Source organism: Podarcis erhardii, assembly GCF_964252035.2.
Source record: "Podarcis erhardii genome assembly, chromosome: 3".
NCBI lineage: Eukaryota > Metazoa > Chordata > Lepidosauria > Squamata > Lacertidae > Podarcis > Podarcis erhardii.
The window spans coordinates 62,665,918-62,686,250 of record NC_138507.1 but is presented as its reverse complement, the minus strand read 5'-3'; the positions used below and the strand labels follow the sequence as shown (position 1 = coordinate 62,686,250).

At 41.1% G+C, this 20,333-nt stretch overlaps 2 protein-coding genes and 1 long non-coding RNA gene across 9 annotated transcripts in view; 2 read left to right on the top strand and 1 right to left on the bottom strand.

Annotated features, from left to right (window-relative positions):
• Window positions 1-5,599, top strand: part of REPS1 (RALBP1 associated Eps domain containing 1) — a 37,463-nt gene extending 31,864 nt beyond the window's left edge. For 5 of the 6 annotated variants that reach the window (XM_081855150.1, XM_081855152.1, XM_081855149.1 and 2 more), the window contains 5 exons: window positions 383-565; window positions 946-1,041; window positions 1,187-1,335; window positions 2,957-3,062; window positions 4,337-5,599. In XM_081855150.1, coding sequence (XP_081711276.1) covers window positions 383-565; window positions 946-1,041; window positions 1,187-1,335; window positions 2,957-3,062; window positions 4,337-4,405 — 603 coding nt within the window. In that variant the 3' untranslated portion in view covers window positions 4,406-5,599. The remainder of the gene's footprint in view (window positions 1-382; window positions 566-945; window positions 1,042-1,186; window positions 1,336-2,956; window positions 3,063-4,336) is intronic. The other variant, XM_081855153.1, reaches the window with a different exon arrangement.
• Window positions 4,932-20,333, bottom strand: part of ECT2L (epithelial cell transforming 2 like) — a 28,485-nt gene continuing 13,083 nt past the window's right edge. The window contains exons 12-22 of one of the 2 annotated variants that reach the window (XM_081855146.1): window positions 19,352-19,537; window positions 17,019-17,122; window positions 16,112-16,234; window positions 14,750-14,964; window positions 12,272-12,419; window positions 11,145-11,218; window positions 10,437-10,593; window positions 9,559-9,624; window positions 9,033-9,121; window positions 8,168-8,340; window positions 4,932-6,765 (exon numbers count right to left, since the gene is read on the bottom strand). In XM_081855146.1, the coding sequence (XP_081711272.1) occupies window positions 6,626-6,765; window positions 8,168-8,340; window positions 9,033-9,121; window positions 9,559-9,624; window positions 10,437-10,593; window positions 11,145-11,218; window positions 12,272-12,419; window positions 14,750-14,964; window positions 16,112-16,234; window positions 17,019-17,122; window positions 19,352-19,537 (1,475 nt within the window). In that variant the 3' untranslated portion in view covers window positions 4,932-6,625. The other variant, XM_081855147.1, reaches the window with a different exon arrangement.
• Window positions 7,047-13,122, top strand: LOC309338183. Its single transcript, XR_014154788.1, has 4 exons — window positions 7,047-8,051; window positions 8,151-8,228; window positions 10,481-10,675; window positions 12,462-13,122. It is a non-coding gene; the product is annotated as an uncharacterized lncRNA (long non-coding RNA).

Genomic DNA, 20,333 nt, shown 5'->3' with positions numbered 1-20,333 from the left:
AATTAGAATTAAGCAATCAAATAACCTTCCCACCGCAGCTTGTATCTGGGGCACCCCTTCACTACCCCTTTGTGCGAGAGACAATGATGGCCTCACTCTGTGTCAACAGACTCTCTCACTCTGTGGCTTCTGAGCAGCTTAACAACTTTTACCCCTGTTCTCCACCCTACCCAAGTTGTCACACTGAGTGGCATGAATCATTGTCTACATGCACCCACAGCAATAAAATATATTTTAGAAATGTTTTTCTCTTATATGTTTATATGGAAGAAAACAACTAGCAAAATAAACATATGTCACTTACATGGTGACAAATTATCCAGAATGTCTCCCCCTGTCATCTTATAAAACATAATCTGTGACATTGGTTCTCTTCCTGCAGGCTGGAGCTCATGTTCACCGTTCATCAGATGCTGAAGGTCTAATAGCACACACCAGTACCTCACCTCAGCAAATACCAGAACAGCCAAACTTTGCAGATTTTAGCCAGTTTGAGGTTTTTGCTGCATCAGGTGTAAATGAAGAAGAGGATGATGAAACTGAGAAACAACCAGAGGTTTTGCAGGTTAGCATAGACATTATATCTTCTGGCTATATTATCTGAGTATCTGTTAATTGCTGTCCAGTTATATTCATGTGGTAGTGTTGAATGTCATTGCCCAGTAGACACTTGATAGTGTCCAGATCTGTTTTATCTGGGAAAGAGCGTAGCTGGCACTTGAAGAAATATAAAAGCCTCATACATTAGCGTTTCTGAGGATTCTGGTAATTCTCAGTGTGATCGGGCTGTTAAAGGCTTCACTTTTAGTAGTTATATGTGAGCTTCCAGAGTGTGCATTTGGTCTCAGTTTAAGTATCTGATCTCATACCCTTTTCCAAACCTGAAGATTATTTGAAACATTGCTTGCTTGCCATGATGCATTTTTGAGTTATTTCTGTCTCTAGGTAGAAAAAACACCTGATTCTGCTGGGCCTCTTAGAGTTGCCAAAGGTGATGGAAGACTTGAAGACAAAACAGTTTCTAGTACGCCTGCAAATACGGTATGTAAAATGTGCAACACGAGAACAGGTATTTCTCAACACGAGAACTGGGGTTTTTAATTAACTAATCATTAGTAATGATTAAAACTGAGTGCTGGTGAAGTTTATTGCTGCATGTATTAAGACACCCTCTATAATCTTTCAGGGCAAAGGTACCACGCCTCTGGCACCGCCACCAAAGCCTATACGCAGAAGGCCAAAATCAGAAGATGAGCTGAGACCGGAAGCTGAGGAGCAAACACAGAAAACAGGTGTCATAGCTGCTGTTCTTGCTTCACAGCCATCTATTCCTAGGTAACCCAAGATGTGTATAAGTACCTCTGATAACAAGGCATTTTCATTTTAAATAGAAAATATAGCCATTAGTAGCAAAGTATCTATGATATTTGAACCATTGAAATGCTAAGTAAAGCCACTGTGAACAAACTTGAATCCTAAACACAGTATAGAGTTTTAGAAAACTCAGATGCACAGCGTTTTGCATTATGTTACAATCTGCAAGAAATGTATTTCCATGCATTTATTAAAATAGCATCAAGAATCTAATTTCAATATTAGGTGTACTGTTCAGTCTGTCACACTCTTGTTATAAACATGGCTGCATGCACTTGACAGTTTCATGGGTTTTCACTAAGCAAGAGAATTTAGCATTCTGCAGTGTTCATCAGAGACCCAAGGGGGACTAGTCAGGCTACTTTGCTGACCAAAGCTACTTTGCTTTGGATTTAATTCCTTATAAAGCTCCCTCTCCCTTCCCAAAGGCTGCTATTTATTATTCTACTCCCAGGCTAGTCACCATGTCATTCTCTTTTCCTTCTTTGCTTCATAACCAGTCCATGCTAAAAATATTCAGAAGCCTTGCGTTTTAGCAATTGAAGAAACCAGCAGCTACATTGCAGCAAAAAGGTTGCAATGTACCCCTGGTATGTGTATGATTCCTGAGCTTATGGCTGATGCGAATGAAAAACATGAAAGCATCAAGTGAAAAAAAAATATGTTGTTTTAGTTCTTGAAGGCTTAAAAGTCCAACTAAATTGTATGCAATCAGTGAAGGCTGAGATTTCTGTATGCAGTGAGTATTTGATTTGACCTGGGAGGTGTTCTAAGGGAGTAATTTAAGTAGATGGAACTTTGCTGTATCATGAGAAGTGTGGTGCATTTTTGACTTGGAGTTTAATCTTCCTCAGCTTCATCTTTGACCTGCAGTATTAACATTGGACTACATGTGCAGGGCTGTTGTAAACCTAGCATCTCACCACAGCTCTGCAAACTGTAGGAGGCGTATATTACAGATCTCCAAAAGATTCAAAGCTTCCTCTTAAGGGTGACACCCCTTTTGTGTGCATGGCTGTTTTGGCTCAGAAATAAAATAGAATATTATGCAAACTATATAGATGGTTATGCATTGCACACAAATTGAGTATTAGCACTTTTTGTGGGGCCTGGCTCGCTTGGCAGAAAGAAGTGTACAATTCTGGATACAAGCTTGAATTTGCAAGACAGCTTAATTCAGTTCAACCTGCGGTACAGGAAACATGCTAATTGATTCTAAGCTAGTAAAGAAAGCCATGGACCTGCATAAAAGCATAGTCTTTATATGCACTGCCTTAGTTTCAAATAGCTTTGAAACACAAGGAAACTTCAAAGGGAGTTTTGAGATGCAATGCAAGGGAAAACCTGGGAAGTGTCACTAGGTTCATGCAACGTTTGTTGTAGCTCTGTAGGCTGTGGCCACTGACAGGAGAGGATGCCAGAATTCACATTTTTATTAATTGACGTGCAACTAAATAATACATTAAAGAAACTTAAGGCATTGAGTAAAGTAATTAACTGATTTCAGAACAACTTTCTTGAGCCATTTGTCTACAAATAATAAGCACTTTCTGAATGTTGTTTCATGAACTTATTTCTTCAGATCGGTGGGAAAGGACAAGAAGGCTATTCAGGCATCAATCAGACGCAATAAAGAGACCAATACCGTTTTGGCCAGACTGAATAGTGAATTACAGCAGCAATTAAAGGTAAATGACATTTTAAAAAAATTAAACACACCTTTTTTCTGCACCAGATCTTTTGATTGGTTACCTTTTGAAGGCTGTAATCTTCAACTTTTCCAAGGTAAAAAACCTTTTATCCCAGCTTTCAACATAGGCCATATTTCTGATCACACCCCACCCCAATTTTCGGGCGATTCTGCAGCTTCCTTCATGAAGCAAAGGCAGGGTTTTTGTTTTGGTTACTGATATGAGCCAAATGTCTGCTATTTTCTCCCCCACCTCCCAGACACATGTGCACACTTCTCCCCTTAAAAACAGCAGAAAATAAGTTGATTTAGATTTAGAAGAATTCTCCAAGGCTATTTATATAAAATTATTACATAGTATTGAGGATGTGTCAGGGGTTCAGGAGCAGAAACACAGGAGAAGGAGCAAATGGAGAGTGAGGAGGAGGAATACGAGGGGGGTGTAGGCAGTGACAGTGGTCAGAGAGATTCCACGAGTCTCTCCAGCGAATCGGAAGATTCACAGAGAGGAGCGCCGATGGCCAGGGCAAGGGGGGTGCCAAGGGGGAAACCCCAGAAGGAAGGGGCCAGCGGGGACTCCCTGAGCAGCAGTTGGAAATCAGGACCAGCGTCCCCACCAGAGCGTAGTGGGGGGGAGGAGTCCCAGGCATCGGGACCAGTCTTCCCACCACCAGAGGGAGGAGATGAGTCAGGATTGGCCACGCCTCCATCGGAGAGCGGGGAAACGGTCAAGAGGAAAGTCACCGACTGGGCGCGCGCGCCAAGTTCAAATGTACAGGCGAGCGGCACAGCAGGTAGCCCGGATAGGGAGCCAGGTCCCAAAGCCCGCCGGAAGGAAGGGCAAGACTCAGGGGGGTCAGCGTCAGAAGAGTCCAGGAGGGAGGAAACCCCAGGGGGCAGAAGGACCCAGAGGAGGAAGGAACAGCGCAGGAGGTGGAGCCGGGCTAGGATCTTAAACTGGTGCGGAAGGGGCAGTGACTCAGAGGGGACTTCGCCTATCTAGAGTCTAGACGTACGGTTGCACGCTCTGGCTTTAAAATGGAAATTATACTTCAATAAAGACTTTTGTACATAATATCAGCCTGGCGTTGGTCCTCTGTGAGCTGGGACCTAGAGGCAGCCCTGACAGGATGTAATAGAGTTTTAATGCATTACAAACATTTGTGCTAACCAGTAGTAAAGATTACTATAACCATTGCAACTAAATGTATGTTTGTTTATCGTGGTATCTCTTCATTTGTTTTATATAAATGGCAAATCTTTCCTTTGTAGGATGTTCTTGAAGAGAGAATTTCGCTGGAAGTTCAACTGGAGCAGCTTCGACCCTTCTCTCACTTATAAGCCAATTGCCATTAACTGTGAATTAATTAACTCTGAAAGGGGAAATTGGGTAAAAGGCCTAATTAAAGACCCATATGTTCAGCTCAGTGCACTCTTAACATTTTTTTGTGATTGTTTTGTCCTCTGTCCACAGTTGTATTTAAGTAACTTTTATAATTTTAATACAAAGAATGGAATAATTGTTTCCTTGAATGTTCTATATATTGGCACTGCCAAACTTCCCATTTTGTTGGGAGGGCACATTTTTAATTTGGAGCAAAGTTTGTACAGCTTCAGTGGCCTAGATCCCAAACTGAACTTGATTACCTTATGAATTTTCTATATTTCATGTCAAAAGATCATGACTAAAAAACATCCCAGATATCTACTTTTTAAACACAGAAGCACATGCTTTTACACACCTTTCTTTTGATTGTGTAAGAGAAGGTTAACCAGCTGTGGTCATCAGTTTTTCCTTTTCCAAGTCACACTTCGCAACCCATCTGAAATTTCAGGCAGCCATTTTGATTCATTTTGCGCCTTCCAAGTGCCACAAATTTCCTTTTTTTGTTTTCATACTACCTTGCCATACCAAATGCATTTGGTTGTCTTTTCCTCTTTATGTACTTTGTATGTGGCCACAGCTTGACATTTGTTTCAATGTTTCCATTCATGACTGTCATTTTTCAGCATGCACGTAAGTGCATCCCTTCTGTGAAAGGATTGGGTGTTGATCTCTCTGCCATGCACATTTCCTGAACACCACCCGTAGTTGCATGCTTTGCACATTTACCCTTTTATTAACTGGCACATCCAACAGACTTTACTGTAAAACACCATGGTCAATAAATGTGTCAGTACCTCAACTCTTCTTTCTGAGTCCCCTGAAAACTATTTTTGTTCCTCAAAAGGTTCGCTTCATCTCTCCAAGCCTTATTCTTCTGGCTTGCAGACAGGCTTCATTAACACAGTTTCCTGAGTGTATCCTGCTATTCAGGTTGATGTACTGTATTAGGATTTGTTGTATATTGTATAATACACACCTTTTGATCTCATATGTAAATTTGCATTAATGCTGACTAACAGCAGATATTCTATTTAATGGCTTATTCTGGCTGTGGGATCATAGATGTTAAACTGCATGGATGTATCTCAGCAGAATCAGAACTAGCAATTGTGTGATTTTTACACCAATAAAACAGCACAATATTTTAACTTGGGTGAATCCTTTTAGTTTGGCTTAACACACTGAAAGGTTGCTTTTCATGAGCCTGCAAATAGGATTTTGCACTGAGTATTTGGTTGTGAAGAAACCATAATGCTAAGACTACTTAGGGCAACATGTTGGCCAATTGGCTTGCCCAGCCAGCAGAACAAACTTAACACTCATACAACAGGATTCCTCCCCTTCCCCTCCAGAGTAGATTTTGGTGGCATATGGAGCTGAGTTGAAAGGGAAGTCCACTCATGTGCTATGGGAGATTTATCACCCTAAATCAAACATTAGGGAAAAGTCAAACAAAATAAAAAAATCATGCTATGTGTCAAAGCAGGAAAGGGACTCAAAGCAAAGAGTGAGAAAGAATAAACGTTTGTAACTGCATGCATTAATAGCATCTAACAACACACTAACAATTTCTATCTACTGTACAGCAAGAAGAGATACTAAGTCACAGCAAATGTACTTTACTGTAGACAGGGGCAGGGAACTACCAGTAGGTCTAGCCATCTGGATCTCTGGCTTCCCCCATGCTACAGAGGAAAATTCAAGCCTAAACAGGGTTTGAAGTTTCCACCAATCATCTGATCAGTGCTGACTTCAAGCTCCACTTTCTGCAAGGGGCAGCTACCCAGCTGATCCCAGCAACTTTGAAGTCATCACCTGTCAGCTCTGTTTTCTGCTGATGCACTACTATCTACAAAATCCTCAATGGGGGGATCTCAGAAGCACAACCAATCCCAGCTGGCTTGCTCTCAGCAAGCTTCCCTTACCAAGATGCAATCAGGAGTGCACTATTAAGGCTCTGGATTATGTGTTGGCAGTTTTGTGTCCATTTGGCCTTCACCAGACATCACCCAACACATGAAGTGTCAGGGAAACAGCCTCACTGGCCAAATGAGGCCCTTGGTCAGCCTGATTTCCCCATGTTGTAGACACTGAATGGTTACCTTTTTCTTTTGGGAGCTGCATGACAGTTACCAGTGGCAGGAAGGCGAGGTAGTAAATAAAGCTGGGAACTTTCAAGAACAATTTACATTATCTTCAATATTGCAGATAATTGCCCTTTGCAGTGCAGAAAGCCATATAAACTTGTCATGGTCCTCTGTAGAACAAATCATTTGACACCTGGGACTTTGCAGAAGAAAAGCATTCTTGATATCTGTAATAATAATAATAATAATAATAATAATAATAATAATCTGATTTCTGAAAGATTATAAACAATCAGTTTTCAAGCTAAGACAGGAAATCATGTAGCAATATGTGCAGTCATGAAAGCTTGACCCATTTATGGTGTTCCATGCAATGCATTCCCTTCAGAAATGGTGACCTGTAAAGCAGGCCTTGTCATTCAGTAACACCTTTCTTATCCCACTACTCAATTAGTATTGCACTTTTTCTCATCCCTGGTTTTAGTCTGCATGCAGATACTGAAAAAGGGAAGTTTGTACAAAGTGGTTTGTTTTTCAAAGTGAATCATTCATTGACCAGCAAATGCATCTTTTTACTGCAGCGAATAATGGGGAGATTTACAGCATTCTGTGTTATTTCTGACAGGCATTGTTATGTTACCTGTGTTAACACAGTTTGTACTCTTTCATTGCCCTGAGTTCTTCTGATGGAAGGGTAATTCGCCAGAGGCTCCTGGAGGGCACAGAGCACCTTTGGAATGGAGACCCCAACCATAGTCCACAGGCAGAGCCATGCAAACTTCCTTCCTCCTGCAGGAGGAGCCAACACCATCTCCCAGACCAGCTGTACCAGTGAGCCGATAGCCAGGGTCTTTCACTTATTAAGAAAAAATTAAGCCCCTAATCGTTTTGCTAGCCCCTTCTGTCCTTTAAATATAGGGATTACTGGGGCCGTTCAGCATCCGTTAGAAGAGCAATATCCTGTCCTTGCACAGAGTTTTGAGAAGTTTGCCTGGAGCAGCAGCTTCCACAGATTTCAAGGCATTCAGAAAGGTTGTTGTCTATACTTGCTGGTATAATAGTTCTTTCCCCTTGGATCTAAGGATACTGAGCTGCTATCTTTCCTAAACATGCATTCGGATTGTGGACCTCACCATGCAACATTCTTAGGTATTTATTTTCTTGGTTTTAAAGTAAGCGAGCACTTGAAAAGCTTTAAGACAGTAATGGACACTTTGCAGCAAAGGCATTCTGGAGCTTCTGTGGATCTCTTAGAAGCATATGATAGATTTTTTCCATCTTCGGAAGCTCTGCAGAAAACTAGGATGGGTTTCTGAGGGCAACTGCCATTAACACAAGCTCCTATTGCAGAATTAATCTGCTGTTAGGCAATCAGCTTTGGCAGAAAAAAAAAATCATCTCATCTGCACTTGATACACATTAACCTCTATTTCCCTAACTATTGCAACTGGTTTTAATTTTAACAGAAGCTCAAGAATATCCAGGTGACCCTGCAATGCTAGCTAAGTATTTGGTATGGGGAGTCATTTTGTTACAATATTACAATATTAATTTGAAATACATTTTTAAAAAGTATCCTGACAGATTTTGTGCCATGTTTATATCATTTTAGGGTAGGAGAAAACTCACATTTGGAATCTGGAATATCTTCAACCAGGAGTTGATGAAGCGTTACCACTGCCAAGAATTGGTGAGTAACATGTGAGATACGTTCAAATGGCTTGTAAGAGATGCTGTGCTGTGAGATAACAAGTATATCGTTGAAAAGGAAGAGGCTAAGATCATGGGTGTGCTCATACAGCCTGCCAAAATTGAAAACAAAGGATTAGTCTTCCATGTTAGACTTCAGAGAAACTAACACAGATATTAATCAGTGGTATATTAAGCTTTTGAAAACGTTTAATGAAAAAAATAGGAAAAAATCAGCAACCCTGTGCTTGTTAAAGTGTAACTCTTAATTCAGTGTGCTTATTTTAACTTAGTCTCAAGCTAATTTTTCTTCTAATTTCTCAGTTTTAAGCATTAGAACTTGTCCTGCAACACATTCCTGAAAGTAATGGCTCTTTCTTAGGGGATCAATCAATAAGCCAATGGCTAGTAAAAATATATATTTTTTCTGTTAGAAGGAATGATCTCTGGGCCACTGATACAATTAAAGCAATACCCAGAGGTAATTAGAAGGCATTAACCACAGAGTGTCCTGTCCCGCCCAAAAGTTTAGACTTGATTGCCAGTTAGTTCATCATTAGCACTGTTCTTTTCTGAGGAAAGAGTTCACCCAATTTTGTGCAAAGGAAGAAATTAATCAATGCATCTATCGTAAGTGGTAGGTTCTCCTTTATTAACTGAATAATTCATGTGCAAACAATTCATAAACTTAACAGTCCTCAGCTACAAATAATAAACTATGCAAAACAGATTTAGCAACCAGTCATTGAAAGGCATCCTTCATTTTTCTTCCTCTCCCCTCCTATTATTTTATCTGTCTATTTACCTGAACGACATATGGACTCTCTCTGAACAGCAGTTTAGCTGGGCTACATCTTGCATCGCAATTAGATACCTATTGGCTTTCAGTAACTTCTGTGGATTAAACACGAAAAGATTTAAAAATACTTGGATAAAGTTTGATTATTTTTGTTTAGTTGTCCTCAGTTGCTGATGTATGTTAAATCACACACTTCTGTTAAACATCAGGAGGAAGGTTATACATCTCCCTTTACCCCAATGATGTGCTTTGTATCCACGAAGGCACACAGTTTCACGGGCAAAAATTACCTATGCAGCATATTCTATCTCCTAGAATCAGCTCTTCCCAAATGCTTTTGAGTTCACTATGCCATGTATTCTTTTAATACTTGTGCTTCATTTTTGAGGAAACTACTACTTTTACAAAGTAGTTACTTTTTCTTTGTTATTCACGAGCACAACCTACTCCATGGCAAATTATTCTGCCTTTATCACACAAATGCATGCATTTCCTCTATATCACACTACGTTTGTCTATACAAAGTACTTACAGGACATCCTTGAATGCGTCTTTGTGTAGTTAATATCTGATCATCTCTGCCAACGTTCAGTTTTAGCTAGAATTTTAGTATGGTAAACATAAGGTGAGTTAGCTTCTCAATGATGAGGATGAAAGGAGAGATCTTATCTGTAATGCTCTTAGCCAAACTTCCTTCAAGGGCGCTCCCATAGGTAGTTTCCCATTTGCAAAATGCCCTCTCTGGTGAGATGTGTCTTGTCTTACTCTCCATTAACTTTCTGGAGGAACTTTTTTCAAAAATAAATGTTTACTCAGGCATTTGATGGCTGAAAGATGCTTTTCCTGGCAACCTTGAAATAATTAGTTGTGAGGGTGTATGGATGTTTTTAATTGTATTATTTATGATTTTGGTGTTTGCTGCCCTGAGCCTCTCTGGGAGGGAGGGCAGGATAAAAAAACCTCCAAAATATCCTATCTTCCTGTTTGCAACATTTAAGGCGGAGAGAGGAAACTTACGTCCTCAAGACTCAAAACACCCAGCAGCATCTGGAGGAACCACAAGTTCCCCATCTATGCCTTCTGCCTTCATTACATACCTTTAGGTGCCAGATGAAAAAAATTCTCTATAACCAGGCCTTGGGCTGAATTCTATGGCCTTTTAAATGTGTTTGTGGAAGGGGTTATTGGTTTATTTTGGTCCTTGTTTTATTATGTATTTTGTGTTCTCATTTTGTATTTTTATGTTGTGAACTGCCCTGTGATATTTGAATAAGGTGTGGTATAATAATAATAATAATAGTCCAAGATCAAAACTTGAATTATGTTGGCTCTCCCCAATCTCAACTTGCTACTGAGTGTCTTAGTGATCCCTGCAAGATCGTCATGCTAAAATAAATGTAGTAGACAAACCTGATCTAAGTAATCCTTGAACTGTTTCATTTGCTTAATTGCAGGAGTCAGCTCTTCACGGTCAGTGTGTTCTGGAGGAGTGTGAAGCCTCAGAGCATACAGGAGCGTGACGTACTCTTCAATCCTCTTAGATGGGCACAACAGAAATTCTTGGAGGCTATGTGTTACATAGATGCACTTAATCCATGCTTTAATTAGAAAAGTAGCAAATTGCATTGCATGTCCCAAGACCAACAAAGGTATGTCAAGCCATATCTTAGGGGCCTAGTGTTGCAGGTAAGACATATTGGGTAGGAGGTTCACAAGTCCAGGAAATAGGCAGTTTGCCTGTTCTCGATGAGGTTGCACTCTTTTTGAAGGGACAGTTATGTTGAAGAAACGGGTGGCAGGGAACCCTTAGGCCATGGGGTAAAATGCAGCCGTCTAGCCCTCCCTATCGGGCACTCTAAACTCTCCTCAGGCCATATCCCTTATGCGCCCTGCTTCACACCCTCAGTGTTTTTGCCTGGCTGGAATGTACCTTTGAACTCAGATAATGCCTCTTTGCTTGTCTAGATGGAGAATAGAGACAAGTGTGTACATAGTAACTAGCCTACTGCACAAAGGTAAATGTACATATGTTGCTCTGCCCATTTTTGCCTCTAGCATATACAAAACACCCATGCTTTGGCAGTGTCCTCCTTACTATTTTAAATTACAAGACTTTACCTCCTCATAGTAGTAGCAACAGTCTTGTCATGTCTCTTCAGAAAGGCACGAAATACTGGAATAGTCTCCCTGCACTGTGAAAGCAAAAGGTTTTGACCATCAGTGTGATGTCATCCATAAAACTATGGACCAAATAAGGAGCAAACAGCAGCATTTCCATAACCCTGTTCCGTGGGCTGCTGTGGCACACCGTGTCCTTTGCCCTCCAGCACTGAGGCAGACTTGAACACTCCGGCTCACAGTGGTATCAGCATCTGGCAAGTAGCTGCTCAGTAAATATGGGCAGCCCAAAGACATTTTGGTAAGGCTGTGAAGCTGCAGACACCTCTTGTGCTTTGGGGTTTAGTCAATGCTACTTTTACACAACGCAGACCCACTGAGATTAATGGACAAGCCTAATTTAGGCAAGTTAGAATGTAGTTGGGTACAACACTTAGTTTCCCTTTCAATATTGAAAGTTGAGGCTGGTGAAGCCCTTTCCCACAATGCACCTTGAACTGTTGTGACACAAATCCTCAGGAGGATAGGGCTCTGAGATGCCAGATTGACAAGGCTGAGTGGGAAGGGAACTTCCAAATTACATGCTTTGTACACAGAATACTGGGCTATTGCACTCCAGTATTCCCAACCCTATTATATCATACAGTAGAAGAACACAGCCTAGGATCATCATGGAAATTGCATCATATTAAGACTATCTACAGGGCATGGTGGGTAGAAAGCAGTGAAACAAATACAGGCATGTAATCCAGTTTGTATAAGCTAACTTTATTATTTTCCTGATTGCATCTGATTTTTAATGATGGAAAATATACCAATTAATATAAAAATAAGAACTAAAATCACAATAAAACAGGACTTACTCAAAATTCAGATCTCATTAATTTTTAATAAACATTCTTATAACCGATTACTTGCTTACAGATCTAAGCTTTACTTTTTCTTTTAACAGAATATAGCATAAATATACTTTCCCAAAGATATTTAAATGCACTTTAATATTTAGTTACTATTTGTTGGATGCTGCTTTGGATAGGGAGATATGGGAGCATGGGAGTTTAAAAAAATAAATGTTACAGTGGAAGGAGTGTCTGACTTAGAGTCATGAGACTTTGGTGTGTTCTTACCTTGTCTATAGTTTTCAGAATTACTGCATAATTGTTGAAGAAGTTTGTGTATGTTTGAAGTTGCTGGCAAAATTGAATGAACAGGTCTCCTAATTTTTGGGCTGGGTTCCATTCATTAAGTCTTTGTGTTAACTCATCTGAAAACCACCTGTGTGAAACAGACAGAAGGGTGTTTCTCTCTTCCTATCAGGTTCCAGGCAAGTTCCAACAGATAGTGATAATGACAACATGTTTTCCTGCAAGCCGAGCAACATAAATATCAAGGCTTCAAAGTTACTGTGAAGTTATGCTGTTGTCTGGTCCACCCTAGGCATCCGGCATGAGTAACTTACTATATAGGTATGTTCTGTGGTAAGCTGGCCATCCATAACATCTTCCACCCCCAAGCACTGAGAAGAATTTCAGCTGACAATCAGAAATATGGGGAACAAGGTGCATGAATAGGATTTACATCACCACTTTACAAGCTATAAAGCCCTTCTAAAAGTTCAATCCTATGCATGTATACTTAAGCATTCATTCCAATGTTTTAAATGGTGCGTTGCGCCAGGTAAGTGTGTAGGATTGCTTCCTGACCTCCCAAGTGGTTACAATCAGATTTTGTTGGCATAAAGTCTCATCATACCCTGCCTGGGGTTAATGAAAATTAGAATCCAGCAAGAAAGACATGGAAAGCATAAGGTTCCTTACTCCCTCGGTTACATCAATACTGTCACATGTGGTGGTGCCATTTAGTCACTTCTGATAATATTTCTGTGTACAGTTCTGTGTTTGATTTTTGGGGAGCCTTCTGCATTAAATCAGCTGTAATAAACACACGTCCTCCTATAAACCCTCAACACATTTGATAACTTGCCTAACCAGCCATTTGTTAAGTCTTTAAATGTTCCAGGCAGACGCCTCTAGGAAATAAGTTACATCATATGTATAAACTGAGTCCTTGCCAATAGAAACTTGTCTTTAAGGGTGCAATTTTCCACTGGGCCATGGGAAGCGCAATCAAAGAGATGCCAGTACAACGGGGACATGTGAGGTTGTTCTCATACTATCTTAGCAATGTTCTCATATAGTCTTATGCCTACAGCCATGTCCATCCTACAGATCCAAAGGTGGCTTACTGGGGTCTTTCCAGATGTGGCTGGAGTACAATTACCATCAGAGGTGCCACCGTCTCTGGAAGATTGAGGGGACCAGACACAATGTTCTGACATTACACCGGGGGCCCCTCTGAACATTGAGGGGGGGGGACAGTGCCTCAGCCCCCAGAAGCTGGCACCCTGGATTACCACCATCCCTGGCCACTGGCCAGGCTGATGGTCGGAAGTTGGAATCTATCAACATCAGTTGGTTAGGGAGTGGTGCTGATAACGCTAAGGTTGCCAGACTGATTCCCATATGGCAGAGGTTTTCAACCTTTTCAAGTCCACAGCTCCCTTGACGAACTACTTTCTTTCTGCAGTGCACCTGTGGGGCTCAGGAGCCCAGTTATGTAACCCCTTGCCTGCAGAGCTGGCAGCCTCTCACCCTTTTTCAAACACCCTCCCTTGTAGAGTGTTCCCTCAGCCTCCTCTCCTCTCCCCTCTCCTTGGGAATCCTCTGGGCACCTGCTGCAGCTGTCCCTGGTCTCTGAACTGTTCCCCCTGCCCCACAGGGGCCTGGCCAGCCCTAGAGGCACCATTCACCTGGGGAGCTTGTAGCCAGAGCTGCTGCAACAAACAGCTGTGCAAGCCTTTGGGAGGCAGAGACGTGAGAGGGAATCAGAGGAGGAAGGAAAGAAAGAAAGAGGGACAGAGGCCAGGGTTGCCTGCGGCACCCCTGACCACCATTCAAGGCACCCCAGGGTGCTACAGTACACTGGTTGAAAACCACTGCCATGTGGGACAACTGCAGAGGGTTGGATTAGATGATCCTCAGGGTCCCTTCCAAATCTACAATTCTATAATCATCTGAAGAAGCCACAGGTTCCCCAGTCTTGGCTTTTTCTCTCTTTTTGGGTATAAAGTTTTGTATTACTATTTTATTTTATAATGTATACAACAAAACAGATATCATAATAATAACCACAGACAAAAAATCAAAAGTGAAAATATACATGTAGAATGAGTAGTTTGCACACCAGCTAAAATACTGAAGTAAAGACTGTCAGCTTTATCAGATCATCAAGTATAGTTCCAGATTTTCAAGGCTTATGATGACCTCAGTCTTGTTTTTAGCTAAATAACATTAGTTCCAGTACTGAATGAAGCTCACAGCTTCCCATGGCTGCTTTTCTCTTGTTAGTAATAATGAAATTCTGTTAAATGTGTCTACAAGTATGTCTGGTCACAGGTATATTAAATGATCCATGTCTAATAATTTCAGAAATACTGCACCCCAAATCCTAATCACATCTACTTTGTTTAGAATTCAAGTCTTAAGTGTTGGGATATTTTTTTTTAAAGAATCTAAATGTGCTTCAGAACAATCAGTGAAACTTACCTATTCAGTTGTAGGATGTTCAAGATATCAGAGAAGATTGTCTGAACATTGGCATAGCTTAGGATGACTCGATGTGAGGCCAGCGCTGCCTTTAGCGGTTTAACATAAACATCTCGTACAATTTCCAGCATGTTCACATAGTTCCTCTCACTTAAGAGAAGTTCTCTGGCAAAGCTTTTGCGCTTCTCTGCTATTTCTTTATCAAGTTTGCTGGTCTGAAAACCCAAGATACATTAGAAACAAATCAGTAACACTTTTTTAAAAGTATATTTATGATCTGGGTATATATAAAAGTTTTGATTATAATTTTCTAAGGGATCCCAGCTTGTTATTAATGTAAGCTAAATATATAAATAAGCAAGCAGAAAAGAAGACCATAAAGGTTTGTATTATCTGAAAAGCTTCTTAGTCTATAGCGCTATACCCATTCACCTGGAAACAAGCCCCATGAACTTGATGCAGCTTACTTCTAAGTAATGTATAAGACTGCGCTGTTACTTTGTTCTCACAGGTAATATCATTAAATATTCTTATGCTGCTACATAGATTTATTCTGAAAATATAAACTGAAGCTATTCTCAAACAGATTCAGAAATACACTTGCTTTATAGCTATAGAAACAGGCTTCATTTGTATTGCACCAGCTAAACAGCAGCCATTGCAGCTGTAGGTTTCTGTACTCAAAGGTGTATATACATCATCATCACGTTACCAATTAGAGCACAGAACCTAAGTGGGAACACTTTTTAAAAATATAAAATTATACACTGTCTGTCTCCCAGTCGTGAGATATGAGGGAGTTACTAACATATATTAAAATAAAACATAGAAAAAACACTATGAACATCGTTGCACATGTGAACTCAAACTACAGTGGTGCCCCGCAAGACGAACACCTCGCAAGACGGAAAACCCGCTAGACGAAAGGGTTTTCCGTTTTGGAGGCGCTTCGCAAAACGAATTTCCCTATGGGCTTGCTTCGCAAGACGAAAATGTCTTGTGAGTTCCTGCGGGTTCCCCCCTTTTTTCCCCCTTTTCCTAAGCTGCTAATCCGCTTATCAGCTGATCCGCTGATAAGCCGCTTAACAGCTGATCGCTAAAAGCCGCTAAACCGCTAATAGCGCTAATCCGCTAAGCTGTCAATGGGCTTGCTTCGCAAGACGAAAAAACCGCTATACGAAGAGCCTCACGGAACAGATTAATTTCGTCTTGCGAGGCACCACTGTACTTTATAGGCATTGCTTCACTTATCTTAGAGCAAGCTGTTCAATCCTGTCCAAGAACAGTGTTCCAAAACAAAACGAGGAAGTATTAGAAGAACTATGGAAGTTGCCCAAAGCTAACAAGCGGCTCTTTTTGTACCTTAACTGACACACCAAGGCTTGCTTCTGGATTGCTTTCAGTTGACAGAACCTGGCTTTTGAGTTCTTCCTTTTTATTATATTTCCTCATCAGGAAGCGTGATAGAAATTCAAAAGGGTTTTCCTAAGAAATCATAAAAGGTTAATGTATGGCAGTATGCATGCCACCCCTTTCCCAAGCATAGACAGTCAATGATCATATCAGCGAATAAGAGATATACTGTAGTGCGTATATCACTTTTAAATTAAATTAGATTTGCACAGTCCCATGGCAATAAATGGAGGCTGCACAACAACAGTATTTCATGGCCTGGTCTGATGAAGCAGCCTCCTGTGCTTCAGTTAATAGTCAAGAGGCTTTCTCAGTTCAGAAAGCACTCAGGAGGTCTACGGCCATACTACCCTGAACACGCCCGATCTTGTCTGATCTCGGAAGCTAAGCAGGGTCAGGCCTAGTTAGTACTTGGATGGGAGAAAGCACTCAGGCTCAGTGCCACAAAATGGAAAGGAAAAACAGACACTCACACACCATCCTCAGCTATCTCTCAACAATAAGTTCAGTTCAACCCCACGCCCCACAAAATATTAAAGAAATTCTAAAGTGCCCCAAGAAAGAAGCAGAAAATTGAACCTCTCTTCTGTAGGTGAATAAAAGTTTTGAGAATCTGAAGGCCAGGTTTCAGCACAGCTAATAAAAGTTTCTAAAAAGAGGAGAACTCTTATCCATGAGCCTGCCAATTAGGGTCTTGGCAATGAGACTATTCTCTGCTCCCACCAATGTTACAGTTCATTAAATTGGCTTAAATACAGCACAATAGCCTCTGGAATGGGAACAGATTTTAAGCAAGCTTCAAAAATCAAAACTGAGGGCATAGCCATTATACTTAAATAGAATAAGCTTATCTTACATCATTTCCTCTTGAGAATTCAACTAATCCTTCAACCAAAACCTCGGCTATTCTTTGCTTTTCTTGAACCTCTGACCAGCTCACAGCATCAAACATAATTTGACCTGCACATAAATAGTTACACATTAGTTGCTTTTAAGATCATAGAATCATAGAATCATAGAGTTGGAAGAGACCACAAGGGCCATCAAGTCCAACCCCCTGCCAAGCAGGAAACACCATCAGAGCACTCCTGACATATGGTTGTCAAGCCTCTGCTTAAAGACCTCCAAAGAAGGAGACTCCACCACACTCCTTGGCAGCAAATTCCACTGTCGAACAGCTCTTACTGTCAGGAAGTTCTTCCTAATGTTTAGGTGGAATCTTTTTTCTTGTAGTTTGGAACCATTGCTCCGTGTTCGCTTCTCTGGAGCAGCAGAAAACAACCTTTCTCCCTCCTCTATGTGACATCCTTTTATATATTTGAACATGGCTATCATATCAACCCTTAACCTCCTCTTCTCCAGGCTAAACATGCCCAGCTCCCTTAGCCGTTCCTCATAAGGCATCGTTTCCAGGCCTTTGACCATTTGGGTTGCCCTCCTCTGGACACGTTCCAGTTTGTCAGTGTCCTTCTTGAACTGTGGTGCCCAGAACTGGACACAGTACTCCAGGTGAGGTCTGACCAGAGCAGAATACAGTGGCACTATTACTTCCCTTGATCTAGATGCTATACTCCTATTGATGCAGCCCAGAATTGCATTGGCTTTTTTAGCTGCCGCGTCACACTGTTGGCTCATGTCAAGTTTGCGGTCAACCAAGACTCCTAGATCCTTTTCACATGTACTGCTCTCAAGCCAGGTGTCACCCATCTTGTATTTGTGCCTCTCATTTTTTTTGCCCAAATGCAATACTTTACATTTCTCCCTGTTAAAATTCATCTTGTTTGCTTGCCATTAAAGATGGAGTCAATTTTATTTCCTCTATTTTGGACAGCTAAGGGGGATCCACAGCGAACTAGATTATCTGATGAGGTGTAGCATGCAACTGACAGCAAGGCTGACACAATTGCTCTGGCTAATCATCAGTTCCAAGGCATCAGCTGGCTCCTCAAATGCATTATGGCATTGGTGTTGCAGCTGATCATATGCTAGCCAGAGCTTTCCACTTGACCTAATCACTGGTAGATCCCACCATGAAGTGATGCTAAACTTTCTTAGGTGAAATTGATTATCTTTCACTTTAGTACCCAAGGAATGAATATGACTACATCCAGCTTTAATTGCACTAGTCAATCAAGTAGCAGGAGTAGGTCAGGACCTTCAAGAACATACAAGACTTAAATTCCACAAACTTCAGGAACACCCAGTGTATTCAGGCAAATTACGCTGCTGTGCAGTCCTACATACAAATAGGGGTCAATGACACAGTAAGTACACAAACTTACTTCCACAAACAAGCCATGTGTCTTTATGCAGCAGAGGAAAAACACTGGATTGCTTTCGTCCTCAAACAGATTACACTAAACCCTGCTGCTAAGGAGGGACATCTCTCATAATTTCTCATTAATCTATTTGACCGACTTGAGCATATTTAGGAATCTAAGCAAGGTAACAAGAAACCTAAACATTTTGGCTGCCTTACTGACTTCACCTGATTATATGATACTGTATTTTGGTTAAAAAACAAACAAAAAACCAAGAGTCAGCAGATGTGGATTAGTATCTTTGAACAGAAGGGTTTTTTCCATCCTCTTGAGTGGACATTGCAGCCAAACATATAAGATGCATTTTAGGCTTAAGCATCTCACTTATAAGCAGTGCACACAGGCAAGTTTCCTCCAAACAGAGGAAAATATATCATCCAGGCTAACCATGATCTAGGCCATAGCTGTCAACCTTCCCTTTCTTTGCAGGAAATTCCCTTATTCCAGCACAGTTTCCCGCTGCTTCCCAGATTGTTAGATATTCTGTAGACTGTCCCCAGGACAGGTGAGGCTGCTGATCCCTTATTTTTGAGGCTGCTGATCCCTTATTTTCAAATCTGAAAGTTGACAGCTATGATCTAGGCTAGCCACAAATACAAGCTCATTGTTCATGATTGGGACTTGAACGAATGGGACAACCATGAAAATTACATAGATGCTCCTCATAGTTTGCTGTGTGCACATGAATTCTGTACTTGAGAACACAACATCAAATAAGAATTGAGCCATACATATATTATGGAATAGGAAGTGATCCTCAACAGTCACATAAAAATGCTGAATTTCAGGTGCATGGTATAACCCTTTACAATAATTCTAATATTTCTAATTTAAAAGTTACTTTGGAGGCAACAGAGAGAGAAGTTACCAAGAATCTTGCCAGTCATGTTCTTCTGCAAATCACAAAAATAGGGTCTCAGGTTTTTCCTGACAGCCTTCAGTGCGTCTTCCAGCAATTCTGTGAATCTTAGCCACAATTGCAGTTTCGCTTCAGTAAAGTAGATGGATGGGGGAGGAGGACTATCTTTCTGGTTTCCCAACCACTCACTGAGAACTATAACGACACAGCAAGTTATTCCCCGTTCTTTGGGTTACTCTGCCACAGATTTCATTTTTTTTTTCTCCAGCAGGGCGCATAATGAGAACACAATCAGCCTCAGTTTTACAAGATAAAACCACCTGTGTTAATGATACTCAACTGGACTTTTAAATCCCACAGATTTGTACAAACTGGAGCAGGGGCAGCAGGCATGGTGCCGTCCAGATGTTGTTAAGACTCCAACCCACATCAGCTCCAGTCAGCATTGCCAATGGGATGGCGGAAGCTGGAGTCCAGCAAAATCTGGAGGGTACCACATTGGAGATCTCTTCTTAGAGGAATAGATTAGCTAATAGGTCTGCTTTTTGTGAGCACAATGTACAGTGGTACCTCAGGTTACATACGCTTCAGGTTACAGACTCCGCTAACCCAGAAATAGTGCTTCAGGTTAACAACTTTGCTTCAGGATGAGAACAGAAATCATGCTCCGACGGCGCAGCGGCAGCGGGAGGCCCCATTAGCTAAAGTGGTGCTTCAGGTTAATAACAGTTTCAGGTTAAGTACGGACCTCCGGAACAAATTAAGTACTTAACCTGAGGGACCACTGTGTTTATCAAACATATTTAAGAAAATAAACAGCTGCTAATTGTGTTTGAAAATCACACCAATGCTGCATATACATTAAAATGGTGGCCCAATGTCTCTTCTCTCCAGTCCCCACTAAATCAGCTGTTGAGACACTCACCACTATAAATACAGTACTTGGCCAAGCATCTAAGCAGAGTTTTATCAATAGATGGGAGAGATACGC